This window comes from Lepidochelys olivacea (genome assembly GCF_965140295.1).
Source record: "Lepidochelys olivacea isolate rLepOli2 genome assembly, chromosome: 3".
Classification (NCBI taxonomy): domain Eukaryota; kingdom Metazoa; phylum Chordata; order Testudines; family Cheloniidae; genus Lepidochelys; species Lepidochelys olivacea.
Genome location: NC_140413.1, coordinates 78,280,239 through 78,300,594, shown reverse-complemented (window position 1 = coordinate 78,300,594; position 20,356 = coordinate 78,280,239). Strand labels below are relative to the sequence as shown.

The 20,356-nt window shown below is 39.4% G+C and overlaps 1 protein-coding gene across 4 annotated transcripts in view; it reads right to left on the bottom strand.

The window, feature by feature from the left end:
* Window positions 1-20,356, bottom strand: part of GRIK2 (glutamate ionotropic receptor kainate type subunit 2) — a 626,152-nt gene that overhangs the window by 178,202 nt on the left and 427,594 nt on the right. For all 4 annotated transcript variants that reach the window (XM_084624592.1, XM_084624595.1, XM_084624593.1 and 1 more), the window contains one exon: window positions 16,931-17,154. In XM_084624592.1, coding sequence (XP_084480718.1) covers window positions 16,931-17,154 — 224 coding nt within the window. The remainder of the gene's footprint in view (window positions 1-16,930; window positions 17,155-20,356) is intronic.

Below are 20,356 nucleotides of genomic sequence, written 5' to 3'. Positions count from 1 at the left end.
GCAACTGCTTGTCTGCTCTCAAGATTAGGTTCAAACTGCTTAAGAAACTAACATCTGGCTGACATGTATAGAAATCCATTCTCTTCCATAAAGTGAGCTCCTGATCTTTCCCATCTGCCTTTATCATGGTTGACAAAAGAAATGGTGGCACTATCCCTCTAGCCCATTACCTTGGCTTTATCTTTGACTCAACCCTACCTTTTGCCCCATCATGCAGAATATGTCTAAAACTTGCTTTTTCCTGCACAACATCTGCAAGATCTAACTTCTTCTCTCTGTCCACACTGGCAAAACTCTTGTCTGGGCCCATATCATCTCATGACTTGATTCTTTCTCTCTGGCCTCAATACCTGTAATCTCACTCTTACTGAAAGCCATTCAAAATACTGCTTCTTAACTCATTTGCCTGATTTACCATTCTGACTCTCTCATCCCCCTCCTTTAGTACCTACCCTGGCTCTTCTTATTTCACTGCACGTATAAACTTCTTGTCCATATCTTCCAAGCCTTTCACAATTTATCTCCACTTTAACTATTTGCTCAAATATCTTATCACTAGATTGACATCACCTTCACTCCATCAAATATGCTAGCCTCAATAGCCTGCTTCTTCCACAAGCACCTTTGCACTTTCTTCAATGGCACCTGTGAGGAGGTGTCCACACCACACAAGGCAGAGTAGGTTGTTATGGTAATTAACCTGATACAGAGCACCTGGGGGAGAGGCAAGGCCTGAAAGCCTAATTGATGAAGTCCATCTGAGGAGGGGCAGGCTGAGCTAGCACATACCCAACAAACTGAGGCCAGAAAAGGGTGGTATGGGAAGTAGTCTGTAAGGAGAAGGGAGCTGTGCTTTGGGCTAGAGAGTCTGGCAAGAAACCAAAGACAGGAGTGCTCTACAGTTACTTCCTAGGAGGAGGGAGTTTGGGCTGGTAAGGCCAGAGGAGGGGACCAGAAGATACAGCAGGGAACTAGCAACAGGGGCTGGGGAAAAGCAGACTGGAGTTGCTAGACATAGGGTCCCTGGGTTGGAACCTGGAGTGGTGGGGGCTGGGTAGCCCTACCAGCCTCTGGAAAAGTGGCATGGGGCCTGGACTGGAAGACTGTGTGGAATGGCAGGTGGACATTTGACCCTGTGGAACTCTGATACCCCAGAAGGGGAGGAATATAGTGACCTGGCTGGAGGGTTAAGTTACAAAGGGGACGCATTGCAAGTCCTGGCAAGCAAGGAGGTGTGAACAGTATGTTGAAAGTGGGGGTGAGGGGGTATCAGATGTGAGCAGAGCCAATCTCCAGACCTAACCACAAAGAGGCACCCAATGGTGAATGAACCCCATGCCAGCCCTCCTTATGTGTGGTAAAAGCTCCCAGCCAAAATCTATAAAGCTACCTCTATAAATCTCTCCTCTTTCCAGTCCCTCTGCAAAGCTCCTTTGTTCTGCAATGCATGCAGAAAACTGTGGTCTGATCATGGTGAGGCAGGTTGAGAGCTGTGATTGCCTATCCTGATGGAGTAAGAAGTGCACATATCCTATTTTTGTGAGCCTGTTTTTCCCCCTACTCTGGCCAGATTGTTCATCTAATCAACATGTTTCTTGTTGTTTAGATGTAAACTCTTTGGTGTGGGGGGACAGAGACTGTCATTTACTTTGTGTTTTTAACATGCATAGCAAAATGGGTGCTAGAACAATTTTTACAGTGGGGCACTGATGATGGAAACCATCTATTTGGTGTCTGTTATTACTACTTCAAGCCAGAAGGTGTGGCAGTATCCCTAGTTCCAGCACCACTGTGGCAAAATGAGGCCCAAACCAGGTTGTCTTTTGAGTTACCACAATATGAATGTTAAATAACATCTACATCTTGAAAATAAAAATGTGTTACAAGATCATCTAGGGAGGTGGTGGAATTTCCTTCCCTAGAGGCTTTCAAGGTCAGGCTTGACAAAGCCCTGGCTGGGATGATTTAGTTGGGGATTGGTCCTGCTTTGAGCAGGGGGGTGGACCAGATGACCTCCTGAGGTCCCTTCCAACCCTGATATTCCATCATCACTGGGAGCCCAATTAGGTTCTCAGAATCAGTAGGCCTGAATCTCCACTGTCTTATACCTGTTGTAGTTATTTACACCAGTGGACACAACATATTACCATTCTAGTTGATTACCAAGTGCAAATGACTGCAGAAGGTGAAAGTTATGGCAAATCAGTTGCAGTCTGCATATGCAATTCCCACCGACTTTAATGAGGCTTATCTGCAAGCAGAATTGGGCTCTCTGATGGAACAAAAGGCAAAAGGTTTTAGATCTCTTCCACACAGAAGCCTTTGATATCAACATCAACAACTTTATCTAATTAAAAGTTACATTTGAAGCAATGTGAAAATTCCTCTTATTAACAGTAAATGAAGGGCGCCCTGACCAGGATTTTGACAAGCCTCTACACTAAGATGCCTGTTTAGAAGAAAGAGGAAAGACAGAATTATGTAAAGGATAAATATGACTAATTAGAAATCCCCTTTTCAGCTGTTTTGGTGGCTTAACATTATCTTTGCCATGCTCCATAAGCACAGTGAAACAATGCAATGTAGAAATTTCTGTTAACTGCTCCCATTTTTCTTTTGGACAGGACTCATCGCTTACATTGTGTCAGCCACAAAACCAGAATTTTCAAAGGTTTGCACAGAATTTCTTTACTAGAATCTTTGAGCCCAGATCATATAATAAACTAGACCTTCCCCACTACCATTCATAGCCAAAGAAAAACAAATTTTGCTCCAGAAAGTAATAAGGCTCTCATCAAAGAAACTACTGTAGTTTCAGCTGGCTGAAGATGGTCTTGCAAAATGGTGATGGAGGACACTGTGCTACAGAAACAATATCTTATGATTCCAAGCAAAATAAATAGAAGTGTGCGTAATATTTACTGTAGACAAGGATGCTGAAGTCTCTGCTAAAGATTTGGGAGCCATATACTACTCCATGTTTATTAATCACATTGAGGAGCCGAATGCCCTGATTTTGTAGAGTATGAGGGGATGGAAAGGGAAATTATCTACAAAGTGAATTCCTTCTGCCTACCACTATCTCCTCCATGATTACAATGCAGAAGTTCTGCTGCATTCCATGGGGAAACAGGGAACTGGAAAGGGGGCTGGGAGACTTAAGATGATAGCAGCCCCATATGGTATGTTCCACTCTCTGGGCAGTGGAATTATGTAACTGATCACAGCAGTAACTCCACCACCTCTAGGACTTTCAGAATCTGGGATGAGCTTTATGTATGTGCTTATGACTTTACAGGACTAGGGACTATCTGTTCAATACTGGTGCCACACGTGTAATAATTCACCATGCTAAAATTCATAATACTATTGATAAACAAAATCTAAAGAACCTCTACAGAACTTTTTAATCAAACAAAAATCATTTTAACTAGACCCGCTAAATCGATGCAGCTGCATTGATTACAGCAGCGCCGATTTAGCTCCGTAGTGAAGACCAGCTCTGAGTGAGAGTGAGTGAACTGAGTCTTCTGAAGGAAAGCCAGAGACAACTGCTTCAGTAGCAGCACTGGAAAGTTAACTACTATCTTCTTCCTTCTGAGTCACTTCAGAACTATCTGAATGATGCCACAGAGGCTGAATGTAGGCTACATGATGCTTTGCTGACTCCTCCTGCTCTAAGTCCTTAAAGTGGATTATTTCAACTCATGAGTTGAAAACTGCTGTCTATAGATAGTAAGGTGGTCATGTTGCTAATGGGGCTGAGTCAAAAAGATGAATACTACTGCACCCGCTGTTTATCAGTAGGATTGTCCTGGTGAATCAGAAGGGAAATGTTTATCACTCCTGGTGTAAGACAGCAGGATCTTTCTGCCTCTACTGAATTCCATCCTGTCATTGGCTGAATCTGACTTCTTTCTCCAGGTCTTTGAGTTGACACAATCAATGGACACATCTTGGTTTTTTTATTTTTTTCCCAATTTTTAAAAAATAGATCTCTGATGTTGCTATTTTTAAATTAAACTCATGGTAAAACTGATATAAAATTACATCATGCTTATGGGTAATGACTGGAAAGAGAAATTTAGGAAGTTTCTTTTTAATGTGTACTTGGCTGGTGAAGGTACTAATGTGGTTTCCAGCAGTGAGGTCAAAGCAAACTGCTATTTTATTGTAAACAATAGGACTGTCTCATTCAGACAAGATACACATTGCATGTATTTGGCCACTTGGCTATGCACAATTACTTTTTACTGAGAAAAGAAGCATAAGATGCTATTTTCACTGGTGATCTAATAAAGTTAGTTTCAAGGGTCTGTACTAGCAGAAAGAAAGGCAGACTCCTTTTGCTATCCATCAATTATCCAAGCAGTCCTAAGTTCATATGAATCCAGAAAACAAGGAGCAATGCCTACAATCTAAAAATACTCAAGGTTGTCCTACGAGAATATCTCCCAGTCTCAACTTCTTTTATGTAGCTTCTGCTCTTCTGTCTAAGAAAGGAAGCTGCTGCTGCTTGCTATTTTGATCAGGATTTTGCACAATGTATTATTCACTCTTTGCTTCCAAGGATTTATGTCTGTCTTTCCATCAAGGCAGGATAAAAACAACAACAACAAAAAACAAGGATACATTTGTAGCTCCACATAAGGCTCATGTGTTTGTCACTTTACATGGCTGGTATCTGTCAGTTCTTGAACCATTTTTCTTCTTCTTGATCTTGTGGTGATTGTCCTGCCCTGTCCCCACCCCGGCCTCACACTACTCAACTCTAGAGGTTATTTTTATTCCAAAGGTCAGATCAATGGAATGACCTTAATAACACGAACAACTTCTTCACGGGTGAACATTGTGACATCAGAAAGCTAAAGATGGCTAATAAAGTCCTGAAAAGAGGCTAGTCCAATTAAACAAAGTACAGACTACTGTATTTCTAGGGTTCTCTGATGCTGAGCACGTATAAACCCTAGAAATGTGTCAATCAACCTATGGAGGTGGAATTCATCACACCACTGCTTCAGCTGGTTGTAGGGAAGTTTTGGAACTCTATGCACCATATAAGACCAGAAGAAATGGATATGCATCTTTCATCAATGCCAAGTATAGTGGCGGCTTTCACATCTCTGTTGAGGAAGTCCTTTACTACCTTTATGTCAAGACAGTGTGCCATACAGGATACATGTGGGAAATAGTTGTCACACACAGCCAAAACATATGAAAGGCAATAAAGTCAAGAGAGAGAAGTGTCTGTCAAATATTCTTCTATGACAACATGCAATTTATTCAAAACTATTTTCTATATACTGCTTGTTATATCCACATATGAACTAGGGGTGTGCTGGTGAATTAGTGCTTGCCTATGTGGGGACACTCAAGAAAATTACTCTAAATTAACTAAAGATGTGAATTTAAAGTGGATTATTTCAACTGCATTAAACATAAAAACGGCCATCCTGGGTCAGACCAAAGGTCCATCTAGCCCAGTATGCTGTCTTCTGACAGCGGACAATGCCAGGTGATCCAGAGGGAATGAACAGAACACATAATCATCAAGGGATCCATCCCCTGTTGCCCACTCCCAGCTTTTGGCAAACAGAGGCTAGGGACACCATCCCTGCCCATTCTGGCTAAAAGCCATTGATGGACCTATCCTCCATGAATTTATCTATTTCTTTTTTTTTACCCTGTTATAGTCTTGGCCTTCACAACATCCTCTGGCAAGGAGTTCCACAGGTTGACTGGGCATTGTGTGAAAAAAATACTTCCTTTTGTTTGTTTTAAATCTGCTGCCTATTAATTTCATTTGGTGGCCCCTAGTTCTTGTGTTATGAGATGGAGTAAATAACACTTCCTTATTTACTTTCTTCACACTTGATTTTATAGACCTCTATCATACCCTTAGTCATCTCTTTTCCGAGCTGAAAAGTCTGAGTCTTATTCATCTCTCCTCATACAGCAGCTGTTCCATACCCCTAATAATTTTTATTGCCCTTTTCTGAACCTTTTCCAAGTCCAATATATCTTTTTTGAGATGGGCAGACCACATTTGCATGCAGTATTCAAGATGTGGGTGTACCATGGATTTATATAGAGGCAATATGATAATTTCTGTCTTATTATCTATCCCTTTCTTAATGATTCCCAACATTCTGTTTGCTTTTTTGACTGCCACTGCACATTGAGTGGACATTTTCAGAGAACTATCCACAATGATTCCAAGATCTCTCTCTTAAGTGGTAACAGCTAATTTAGACCCCATCATTGTATAGGTATAGTTGGGATTATGTTTTCCAGTGTGCATTACTTTGCATTTATCAGCATTGAATTTCATTTGCCATTTTGTTGCCTAGGCACCGAATTTTGAGACCCCTGTGTAAACACTCATTTAGAAATAAAGTGGCCTTAATTTGGTTTTCTTTCATTCACTACAGAACTAAAGCAAGCCCATAGATTGACATGGATAATGTTGCTAAGGCTGAGACAATGTGTAGTAATGGAAGTGTAACTAGCAGGTTAGCCATGTAACCATGGTTTGACCTTGTAACTTTTAAGGATGTGCCCTACTGAAGCATTCATGGCTTGGCAATGTTCTGGCTCATTTTTTTTTTCTTTTTGGACAGGTGGGTTAAAAATAGTAAGCCATTATCTTTCAGAATCCCTTATTTTCACATCAGGAACCTGCATCTCTGCAGCACAGCTAATATTCCACAATAGGAACGGAGGTGACCTGACAGTATTTTTATCCCTTGTCATTTCTCTTGGCAAGGCCTGGGATGTTGCAGCATTGGATATCTCCTGCAGACATTTGAAAGGTATTTATGGCATTGCCCTGTCTCAAATAAGGCTGCACTTGCCCTGATAAAATGGGATATGTTAACAAGGAAAAGTTTCCTTCACATGAGCGATGAAGCGCCTCCCTCCCCCCCCCCCCGAGCATTTACATGACTATCCATCGTTGGGTTTGCTTGATTTTGCATAGGTAAGGTACTCAACTGGTGATAGTCAAGTGTGGACTTGACCATCGGATACCTCAGGCAAGCAGCCTCATGTCAATGGAAAAGTAGTCAACACTCATCATTTCAGATTTTCGCTTTAACAGATGCTGTATTTTGTGTTGTGCAATGATGGTTATTGCCTACGTGGAGCTCTTCTGTGAGCATCATAGGACTCCCTAGCACTCTTATTGCTCTCTGTGATCTCTCTTGTTCCGCTAGTAGAGTAGTCTCCATCCTTCCCCACGTTACAGGTCATACTTTGTTTTGCAACACTGCAGGAAAAAAGGTTTAAATACTACATGATGGAGAGAGTGCTATGCATTTTTCCACTAGTATTATGTGTGCTAGGGCACAGCACAGAAAAAAAAAAACTCCTATGCTGGTTTTCCTAAGGAGCACTATCCTAGCTTGGTTACTGTCATCATCTCCCCATTGGAAAAATAAACTGAGTCATCTGCAGAGGTTCCCTCCTCCTATGACTGCCTAAGAACAACATTCACCAAACTGGAAAGGCTATCCTTACACCGTGGCTTCCTTCTTTCCCCCATCGTCAATTCAAAGATTGCTGTGGTCTGACTCTAGCAGAAGACTTACAGTGTCAATGTCAGGACTGTCCAGTGTTTTCTCATTGAACCCTAAATGTTTCTTTTTAAGCACACTTCACTCCTCTTTCACACCAGTATTCTGCGTACTGCTCTTGCTTATTGCATGTGCTGATGACTAATAGAAATTGCAAATGTGCCTGGGTCATTTGCAAAAGGGCAGAATTTGCAAACCTTTCCCCAAACTAAGGCAGAGAACTAGTACAGACACTACTTTTCAGACCTGACTACACCTTTCCCAATAGGGAATGTGTATGCAGATATGGTTATTATATTTTGGTGATAGCCTCTCAGATTCTGTCACCACCTAACAAAGATAAACAGGAAATATTGCTGTGGGAAGGGGGGATGATAGCACATTTAACACTGCAGTCCCCCCCCCCCCCACACAACCCCAGCCAGAGGAAGGATATCAAGGCCATTAATCAAATGAAACAAAGAATATGAGGACTATACCTTTTACAACTAAACACAATCAAATATAGACAATTATGAAACTATTGCGAAAAATTTGATTGTTGTGAATGATAATATACTGCCAAAGTGAATTTCATGGTATGTACAGACCGTTTTTTGTAGTAACCTAGCTGCAGCAAAGTGACAGAAAACTGGAGACCATTACATTCAAATACTTAGATAATATGACATTTACACATGTGTATATAGGAATGATGGGACACTTAATATAACATTCTCCAGCAGCCCCTACCATATGCCTGGGACTAAATGCTCACACACAATTACGAAACTCTTGCAAGTTGTATGAATGGTTACTCAGGCAGAGTCCCTGCATTGAAAATGAATGCTGTTAAGCACAGTGAGGCACAGAGCCAGATTAATCGTTAGCCAGACATAAACTCAGAAAATGGAAGCAGGCATTAAAACAAACTCACTATTTCAAAGACCAAAGCAACACAACCATGTCATTCACCAGATTGCGACTCAGGAGGCTGTATTAGTTAAGACGGTTCAATCGCAGGATCCTCAGTAAAGGGATTGCTGGGAGGGGCTTTGGATCCTGAGATCATTATTTCTGTAATCAAAGAGATCCTGAAAATCACTGCAACTGGTATCTTTGTGGCAGTGAAACACACTCTGCAACAAGATGCAAAATGAGAGATCAAAACCAGAGATACTACACCACAAAAACGATCACAACACAAGATTAGTTGACACCTTCCACCAACACTATTGTTAGGAGGGAAATGTTAGTACTCATGAATAACAGGGCCTCAAAAAGAAAAAAAAACAAAAACAAAAACAGTCTTGAAACCAGGAATGGACTACCCAGCTGATTACAGGTGACTGCCTACTTGAATGATACTTAGATAAAGTAAAGACAGGTATATTATGGCATACAGGTGCACAAATAAATATAATACTGGATCAAAAGGCACACACTTTCTGCTCATCTGTGACAATTTTACATACTTCTGGGAATGGAGGGAAATTTTGATGTGAAGGTGGTGAATGGGACTAAGATTGCTAAAAATGGACTGATGATTCAGTTTGGCCATCCACCGTACATCCTTTGGGATGTAAGGTGAGGTCCAATTTCCATTGCTGCTATGTAATGAGTCACGGAGAAGTTTGTGATTGTTTACTCTGTTCTGAACAAAGGGTGTGAAAGAAACAATTTCCAGTCTGCATTCATATGTACAAAGCATAGGTGGAGAACTTTATCTCAAAATTAGCAGTTATCATGCCAGTTCACCACCAGCCCTACAGCTCTATTCTTAGAGCAGTGCCCATCTCCATATTGGAGGTGGGGGTGGGGAAGGAATTTGCTTAGGCCAGCATGGGGATGGCCAACTCCTGGGAGGGGAGCGAGGAGTGATTAAGCCCAGATATGTGGGAGCTGAGCCCCTTCTTGTGCCTCAAAGATCACATGGGAGTGTAGATGGGGGAGAGAGGGAGGGACTTCTCTGCCTCCCATTTGCTAGCCGGGGTGGGGGGAGATTAGGGGAGCTGACTGGCTCTCTCAGACTCCCCTCTCAATTTAAAGTCTTTCCAGGTATCTGGGAGCCATCTTGATACTATTGTCCTCTGTCCATATAGTTGAGGAATTAATGAAACCCATATTGTTCCCAGTATCCTTTCTGGTTTGGCTAAAAGGATGGAATATTGAGTCTTTATACTGATCAGAGAAAACTGCTAGTAGACAGACACACTACCTAGATTTCCAAGAAATACTGGATGACTTAGAGTGAAGAGAATGCTTTACTGTACTTGATCTAGTTAAATCCTATCCCCTAGCTTTCATGAATGATGATGCCCAGAAGCTGACCACACTTGTAACACCATGGTGAATAGCAAATGTTCGGCCAACATGTAAGGAAACTGCTTAAGAAATTGCAAATCAATGATGTATAATAAAAACTAGTAAATATGACCTTTTTACATTAATCTCATATATATGGTAATTTTCTTTTAAAGTAACCGATATCAAAGTGTGAAACTTTCACAAACTGATTGCCATTCAAAGTTTGAAGCAAGAGAAACCAAAACACTCTAAAATGTACAAAAGCTAATGGACTTTCTGGAACACTTTTTCATAGGATAACTAGAGATTTTTTGTTCATATTGCTAATACCTTATATGAGCCCATAAGAGGAACTAGTGAGCTGGAAAAGAAACAGAAGAGAAGGAAAAGACAGTCTTGCCACTAATTCCTGCTCAGAAAGTCCACTGAAGAGAGAACCCACAACCACCAAAACATTTTGGAGGCTGGTGAATGGTTTATCAACTCCTATCTCTCCTGCTAGTCTCTCCTCAGTCTCAACAATCATTTCTTTTGAACATTGAGGCTTCAAATGAAGGGCTAGGAGCAATATGGTATCCTTGGGAAGAAGATAAACTGTAAGCAATGGCCTCAGTCAAAAACTACTGCTTGATTTCAAGTTAAAATCCTGGCTTTGAAATAGCTGTTACTGATTATCTAGGGACATGTGAGTAGTCTGAGTGAAGTCAATGGGACTACTCATGGGTTTTTATGTTTAAGCACATGATTAAGTACATTGCTGGATCAGTGCCTATTGTATTATATGCCACTACTTATAGTGGGTGGGGTAGGGGGAAGTCCTCACACTTGTCATAGCAGCAGCAAAACTAAATGCTATAAGATAACATAATTGAAATCTTCTAGTTTTGTTATCGGAGATAGGCTTTTCCAGGCCTATGTTGATGCAGTTTCCTTTTCTAGACGCCCCTGAATATGAAGGAATATATGGTGCATTGAACCCCTGAGGACTCGTGGGATAACATCCTCATGTCTGATATACACGAGCAGTGTAAGGGGCTGGAGGGGCAGATATCTCTCACTCCACCATATTATTATTGATCTCCCATTAGCCAAGAGCAGCTTAAAAGAAACAGGTTAAGAACCGCACCCCAAGGTCAAAGGCAAAAATCAACAGATCAGGAGAACAGAGATGGCAAGACTCCTGATAAAAGAATGAGAAAATAAGAAAGAATTCCTGTATAGATAGTTAGCACCCAGGAAATTACTTGTGTTATCAGAACTACATAAGCCATTATTTTACCACTTTAGATAAAAAAAAAAAAAAAAAAAAAAAAAAAGCTCCAGAGAGATTCTACTGGCCATGAACAGATTCAGTTTATAGAAGCAATGTTTTTTTTCAGGGTGTTAATTAGAAAAAACCTAACATTCAGAAAAAAAAGGCCCCTTACAGCACTTTACCACCACTGCTCTTCCATCTTATTTGCACTAAAGGAATGCAAAGGAATCCTATGTGAAGGACATGCAGCTGATCTGTAATAAGGTATGAGCACAGTATGTGATGTGGTTATTGGGATATTCACTGCATGACTGCACCGGTTTAGCTTAATAGCAGCCTGCTGGAACAAACAAGCAGGAAACAAGATAAGGACTCAGTATAAGACATCTCTCAACCAACTCTTTATGGACCATTTTAAAAGACAATGGAAGGATGATTGTCTGGAGGAGATTGAGTCAACTCTCCTGTGAAGCTTACCAAACTGGTTTTGGACTCACATGGCCAAAAAACCCAGGAAGAAAGAAGACTCTGAGATTTAAATGGATTCTCTCTCTCTCTCTCTCTCTCATTGGGGAGAGATAGTTGATAGGAAACTGTTCAGAGGGACAGACCCTAGGCAGGGCATCTGAAGAAGCCAGGTCTTCCTAGGCTCCCTAAGGGCAGAAGGGCTTAGGTAAGATAGACGTGTAGAAATTTCATTGTTTTAAATCCCCTTTTCTCCTTTGTTATGCTTTCTTCCTATTGTTAAGATTAAACAACACTTTTGTTTAAGAGGGCTGTCTGATCACTGTATTAACCACTAGTCACAAGCTCCCAAAGGGAAGAAGAGCAGATACCAAAACCAGTGATACCAAGGATAAGCACAGTTGATTTACAGGGTACAACAGCCCATGTCTCTGTCTAGGAATGGGAAAATTGTGTGATTCTACCCTAGGGAAGTAATGGCACAAGGCCTGAGTGGTCTGCACTCAGAGTGGCCAGAGAAGGAGTCACAGTTGCAGCTAACCCTGTAACCATAACCATCTATGATTAGAACTTAACAGGTGATGCTTTGAAAACATATTAGTAATAATAAGGCACTTCACTAAATTTGCAAAGACCTTCCCAACAACCAATAAATCAAGCACAAAAACTGCTGATAAAATATTCAGAGATTTTAGCCTTCCCTTTGAATTTCCTGAAGAGATCAATTACGGACAGGTTATGGAATTTGAAAATCAATTATTTGAGAGACTTGTGCTTGTTGTGGGCTATAAAACTCTCATGTCACAGCTTACCCTGTGGAATGAAACCTCGCTGAACAATTCAACAGAACACTATTAACAGTGTCACCAACATAAACTGAAGAACAAGAGTCAAATTGGAAGAACTATTTAAATAAAGTAGTACATGTTTATAACAGCTCCGAGCATGAAACTGGTTATTCTTCATATTCCTTGCTGTATTGGCAATCTCCAGGACTACCCAGATAACTTTTAAGATTTCATAGAGAACAAAGAGAGCAACAACTATTTCGTCTTCAAAGACTAATAGGAAGAATGGATGAAGAGCGCTTATGAGATTGCAGTTCAAAACAATAAGACGACAGCAGGAAAGAAAACTTATTAGAACTGGAAAGCTCTGAACAGTTTTGTACCCAAGGGAGACAGATATCTTGCCAGAAGACTGTCCACAGAATCACTAGTCATATTGAGAAGACACAATTTATTCTGTCGATGAGTATAGGGTCTGTGTACACAGTGAAACTCCAAAGAGGAGTGGATATAAATAAAGTAACTTTCTTTGCAACTTCCAGTTCATTCTGATCACCTTTCGCTGAGAACCCAAAAAGGTAAAACACAAGCATAATGGCAAAGAAGAGAAGATATTAGGAGTAGAATCCAATGGGCTGTCAGTTGTGCCAAATGAAGACACCCATAGCTGGATACAATTACAAATCTTTTGCAATTGCCAACAGAGGGCAGAATTTCCAGGTGGGCTTCCAGTTCACAGAAGTAGAATAGCTCCAGTGTCCTTGAAGTACATTTACAACAATGTCAATGTGTTTTTTTATTCAAAACACAAGTTAAAAATGGAGGGTAGAGTTTCAAACTGGGGACCATTTGGAAGAGTTGCTCATTGTGGTTTTCATCTGGCAGGCTAGCAGAACCACACTTCTGTATGAGATGGATTGACTGCCTCCCTCCCCCCCCTTCTTGGTTAAACAGACAGAGAAACCCAAAGCAAAGTGAAGGTGGGAGGCAGGCTTCAAAGAGTATGAAAAGGAAAATCCTGCTATGGAAAGTTAAGGAATACTAACACAAGTTACTGTAAAGTGATTTCCAGTCCCAACAGAAAACAGTTCAGGTCAGCTTTCAAGATGAATATTGATGTGCCTGTATATTCTTTCCAACCTAACCTTCCATTCAGAATGCAACACAACACCTGCATGCGCACACACCCAACACTTGGTGTAATTATGATAAGAGAAAATTGAGAGCAAAAGTCTTCTAGATAGCCAGTAAATCTGGTTGATCTCTTTTGGACTCAGAGAGTAAATAACCTAGTTCTTTACATCTGGATTCTACTTATGCAGCAAAATATAATACTCTTTCTTGTGAAAAAGAGGATAGGCAAAGATGTAAATTTTTTAGGCCTGTTTATCCTCTACTATGTTGTTTTCACTAAAGTGCTCTCCCTTTATTTTCTGCCTGAGAGACACAACCTCCACAATGACTTCCTCAGTTTCCTCCTGTTTAAAAAACTAGGCCATCCAATCAGTGAACTCAATCCACTGCATGTGGTCTAAGTGACCCCTAAAACCAGTTAGATAGTGAATTCCCAGTATAGCAACTCAAAGAGGTACAGCGCACAAAAGCTCATAGGACCTAATATTGTTTATTAAACCTATTAGGATATTTATGAATAATGAACACATTCATAAAATCATGCTGTGTTCATGAAACAATTCACAAATGAAAAAGGCCAAATATGACAAATAAATGGTTCACATTCATAAATTCCAAAGCCAAAAAGGACCATTGTGATCATCTAGACTGACCTCTGAACTTCCCCCAAAATAATTCCAATGAATAGTCTGATGAGCTGTAATTGCAAAACATATGTTTCACCACAAAAGATATACCAGGTAGTATACTGCTTCAAACATAGTTATACCCTATTATTAAATACTGGCAGTCAAATATTCATTATGCTGCAGGTTGCTACATCATCAAATCTTTTTTAAGAGGGGAATCTAAAAGGAACGTATCAATTTAAGGACATACAGCCTTCAAGTTCCATGACCTATCATGACTGGAATGCATACGGTACAAAACTTTCTGAATTCCATACATTACACAGTGCATCACCTACATTATATGTTGTAGTGAAACTGCACATTTAGTAGTGCCTGCTGAAATATCCAAGTCCACTACGATACAGTTATAATATCTGGCCCTATAATGACAACAGGTAGATTATTACTTTCACAAACAGGCTGTTTTACTTCTGTGTAGTCTGTATTTTACAATCTTTAGTATTCTTCGATAGATCATCATTTAAGTTTGTTTCTCTGTATAAAGGCACTATAAATCTTGGATTGGAAATCCTAGCACATATATATTTTTAACAAAAAGCTTTCTACTTTATGGGAAAAATGTATCCTTTCTAATTCTACTTCTTGGATTTCTACATACACTATCAATATTTCATTGTACAAGTTAACAAATACTTAAATGTTATCTGTAGCTCTGAAGACTGATGTAAACTTGGAAATAAAACAGATTTTACATAACTTTCTCACTGTACACAACCCTCTATTCTATATTTTTGTATTGCTTTATGAGAAAGATATGCTTCTGAGTACATCAGGATTTTATAGAGCCAAATGACAAAACAAGTGAAAACAAGTTCAGCAATAACCCTTTACTATGGGTGCTTCTGCTTGTTGATAAACATTCCTCCCAGCTCAGTGAGTGATATGAGGTGACTGAATATCATAATAAAAAAAAGTTTCTAAAAAATTGAACAAATAGTTTGTAGGGTCAGAAAAAGTCTCCCACAAGATACAGCAGGAAATATTTTCAGAGCGGTATGTAGGCTGTGCACCACGCTCAAAAATTTCCTTATAAAGTAAAGTTTGGGTTAATTTTTTTGGAAATACATGTAAATACACGCAGCATGTGTTCCACAATAAACCATTTGTGCATTTTTGCTATACTATCGAATTCAGTGCTTTCAGAAGTATCTTTGTTATAGGATCACCTCTGAAATAGAGATTTGGTCTTCATCAAAAATCCACGAAGTCTACTCTATTTTCAAGGAACTTCCAATGTAAGTCCTTGGCTCTTTAAAATTGTCCTTTAATGAAGGCACACAAGTGAAGTTTTTCACTACAAGATGCAGCATGTGTTTCGGAGCGTTATCTACATAACTGTATGCCTGGGTGCCCTTGCTGAATTACTTATGAGTTGGAAGTGTAAGTAGCTTCAAGGATTACTACCTTTCCATCTGCCAGAGGAATGATACAACCTCTACCAAAGGAAAGAGATAGTATCAAAGAAAGATGTGGAACCCTTACATCAATTCCAGCATAAGGGAAAAGGATAGGGAGACTCCACTATGCACAGGAGAATAACATCACAAAAAATTTGAAGCTGAGGGGAATTTTGTTATCAACATACAAGGATGGTTCTAAAAATTGACAGAAAAAAGTGTATTATAAGGTGAACTTAGGCAATCAGGTGGTCAAAAAGTCATCCATATTAAACTGTTTTAATTCATTAAATGATTTTAAAATGTCTGCCAATATCATGGAATGGTGCAAGTGATGTTACAGCAACAATCCAAGGAAAGTGGGATTTACTGGTTTCTCTAATGCTTTGCAATTTTTTGCAGTCACAGCACGAGTCACAGTTACAAAGTGAGTGCAAGGTTACAGTTCTGCAAGCATTTGGGGTCAATTCCAATTACTTTACAATGAAAAGGTAAAATACAATAATAAAAAAATTCCTATCAGAGTTATGGGATGCCCATGGGGGAAAAATGGCATGGCAGTGTCACCGTGTCTGCCCATCTCCCAGAGCTGTTATCAGTGCCTGTAAGATTAACAGAGGAGAAACACTGTACTGAAGAAAATGGGCAATAACGCAATTAAAGAGCAAGAAAGCAATACGTATTGGATTGCTTTATGATTTCATAATTGCAGCTTTGAGGCCCTTGACCCTAACAAGCCCAGCTAAGCATGGCTCCAAATACATCCCAGACTGGCATTTTAAATTAGATATTTTATCTCAGTGCATTTACCTGTACAAGATTTTAAATAAACTATTCAGTTGTTTTAATCCCGAGAAGCCAAGGAACCTTGAGTGAGCTAACAATTTTTATATTTAAAAGATATTATGAGCCCAATTTGAACATCTAAGGACAGATCTTGCTGTGGGCAGTTAAGTGCTTAACTTGGGGTATTTCCCTTCAATGCCACACCATGTCAGGCCAACACAATACAATCATCATTTTCTATCTGAACAGAAACACATGGGAGTGAAGAAAAAAAATATTCACAGGGATTGTTAATGTCTTTCAGTTTGAAAATAAAAGGGGAGAGGTACCTGGCATTCTGGTAGTTTAGTGACATAAACAGCATGCTGGAGGCTTAGCATGGCAGTGTACTACATTCTAATCAACAGTGAGAGACCTAATTAATTATTCCACTATACACCACACAGTGAAAAATAAGAGTAAGAAAGTAATAAAAAAATTGTGACTTTTGACAATTATTAGTAAGAAAAAGAAGATAATAATTGCCAAAAAATCACAAAAGTTATCATGTTACCTGGCTATGACAAAGAGCACACAACTGACACCCAAGTAAGCCAGCAGAATATACATCCAGATATCAGGGGAGAGAGGATTCAGGAAGGAGAAGACGCCCGGGTTTGTACCATTGGGCTTGCGGTACAAAATACTTATTCCGAGAGTCATAAAGGGTTTGGAAAAGTCGATGACCTTCTCTCGAACATAGGTAATAGCCAGTGGTGCAACTGCAAGGTCAGCTTTCTGTTGACAAAAATATAAAGAGAAGAGAAACAGGCCGTAAGTCAGAAGCAGCAGGCAGAAGCAGGCAATCAAATTAAACAAAACACTGACTTTACACTTGAGGAGGTCTGTCCCGGTACCTATTAAGATTAAATTTAAAGCTACCCTCTTCCTCTAGTAAGGAAGATGATTAATTCTGGTTCTCTTTCACTGAGTGTTTCTGAATTAACACAGCAGTATTTAGAGATATTACAGGAGTGGCAGGGAAAGGAGGCAAAATACAATATCCTTCAGAGGACCTGTGTCTTAGCTCTTTCCAATCTCTCTCTTAAAACTCCATTTGGCTTTGAGTGTCACTTCATATCTCTACTTTATAAATTCTTAAATGTGCTATTTAAAAAAATAGTAATAAACTTAAGAACCAGACGTGAACATGAATGCTTTTCAAGTAGTAATTCTATAGATATAGGGTGAAATCCTGGATCTGCTGAAGTCAGTGGGAAAACTCCAATTAACTTCAATGGGGCCCATAGTGAATGATTCCCCATTCCATTATACTAGTTTAGCTCCAAAGAAATGATAGAACCAGACCATACATTTAGAGCCAGATTCTGATTCCCTTACTTGCATCTTCTTCCAGGAGTAAACCAATTAACTTCAATGAGAATCTTTATAGACTAAGATACAAGCAACATACCGAATGATATCACAATCTTACCCCAAAACTTTTAAATAGCTTTGTGTGTGGGTGGGTGGAGGAACTGGGAGTAGGGAAGGAGAAGGCTGCTTGTGTTTATTTTAGCAGAAGGATATTTTGATGGAAATAGAAAATGTACAGAACAGTTTTACTGTGACAATTAACAGTTCTCATATATGCTGCACCTGCAAAACAACCATGGGGAACAATTTCTAGCTATGTAGCTATATCCTTACTAATTTGCATGAATGACTAGGTGACCTCATTGTAAATTACTGAATTTTGTGACCCATAAGTAAGTGAACACTTAAACACAAAACAAAAACAAAAAAAAACCCCACACTTCACAAAAAGTATTTTGTCGGCTGCCATTCAGTTTTAATTATGTCAAAAATGCATAGCAAACTAGTAAATATACTAAAAAACAATGAAGAATCCGGTGGCACCGAAAAGACTAACAGATTTATTTGGGCATGAGAGAAGAAGTGGGTTTTTTTAACCACAAAAGCTTATACCCAAATAAATCTGTTAGTCTTTAAGGTGCTACCGGACTCCTTGTTGTTTTTGTGGATACAGACTAACATGGCTACCCTCTAATACTTAGTAAATATACTGTATTTTGTAAAAATAAAGACATCAAAGTAACATGCAATCTAACTACAGCACTGACTATTCAAATCTGTATTGATGGCTGATGAAAGACTCGCAATTTTGGGGGATGATTACAAAGTATCCAAGTTAAGAAGGTGCAGATTAGCCAGATTCTATGATCAGTTATAGAGATTGAGAGAGATGTAATGAAAGAGAGATGGAATAACTATTGTGACAATAGCATGTTATTTTTAAAATGCCTGTCCTAAGCCTAAATAATACAGTTGATGTACAGTTTATTTCCAGCGATGTGGTATAGATTAATATATTTTTCTCAGTTTGTATTGTGTATATAGCCAAAAATCGCATACATTTTATGTTTCTATATGCTTCAGCCATCATTACATTTTTCTCAGTTACATTTTTCTCAGATTACTTTGTGCTTGCTGCATACCATTTCATGAAGTTCTATAATCTGTGTACTGTATTTCACTGTTCCTATGCATATTTATGATGTCACTGAATTTACTCCATAAGTATGTTTGTTATTTGTGCAAAACTAAGATAACATTGTGCAAGTTATTTACTAAGAGCTCAGTATTGCAAGGTGCTGAATGCTCTCAATTCTCATTGGTGCTCAAACCTCAAAGGTATTAATCAGGCCATAGCATAGTAATGTTGCATCGTAAGAGGTAAATATCAGTATTTTTGGGCCACTTTTTACTAATGCCCCCTGGATGATACAGAAAGACTATATAACTCATTTGGATTAAAGGCTACAGCTGCAGCTTTTTACTGAAATACAAAAAATAAACTGTAGCATCACCAGACAGCCATTAATTCTTGTGGTAATAAGTATCAAAGGCTGAGGGTAGCTGTTATAGACTCTGAGGAGATACCGCCCCCCATGGCTCTATAACACAGGGCACTGGGTGGGTCGTTGGCAATGGGGTTTGAACCTAGGACTTCACGATCTTAAAACATGAGCCTCCAGTTCATAGGTGTTTGAACTAGGGATTCTGGGGGTGCAGTAGCACACCCTGACTTGAAGTGGTTTCCACTATACACAGTGTTTACAGTTTGGTTCAACAGCTCTCAGCATCCCCACTATAAAAATTGTTCCAGCACTCATGCTCCTGTTAGCAAAAGGTGTAGAAGGTTCACTCACCTCAATTTGTGGCCCACCTATCACTAGAGGGGGGTCACAGAGTGCTACACCAAGTGCCTGTGAATCACACACTCTTCTTGGCCAGGGAAGCTCATGTATTGGCTAGAGCTGAAATTCATGAACCACACCAGTGTTTGAGAGAAATATATTCTCATCTGGGGCCCTGTCTGTTCATGTTAGTAGGCCATTCCCACATGCTTTTCCTCCCTTTGATGCCCTGTTCCTAAAGTTGCGCAAAAGTTATGAGAAAGGACGCAACTACCATCTTCTCATGCAAAAGATTCCCACGAGCCAAGTTGCAACATTAAAAAAAACAAATGTCCCAGGCTTTAGGAAAAAGAATTTATACTGAACTAGGCAATTAGCTACATACTGTATTTCACTATATTGGATGGTTAGAGCTCTGCTACTCCTCACCCCCATTAAGAGATCATATATAGGATACTAATTTATGGTTTATATTCTAAATATTAAAGTGGTTGTAATAAATATTATATTTAAGGTAAGAAACCACAATATAAAACATTACCTTAGTTTAATAAATAAATAAATAAATAAATACACATTTGGATGCTGATGCTGCTTTACTGAGTCTAAATATCTTGGAAGAATACATAATAGCTTATAAAACCTTCTTCAGCTTTATTTGTCACTGTACAATTCATGCATCAAAACATAATAGGACAAACTCACAATGCAATATGAAGGAGATATATGCTTATGTCATCTGTAAATGAGAACCCGATAGCTATAACATGTCTGTTCCA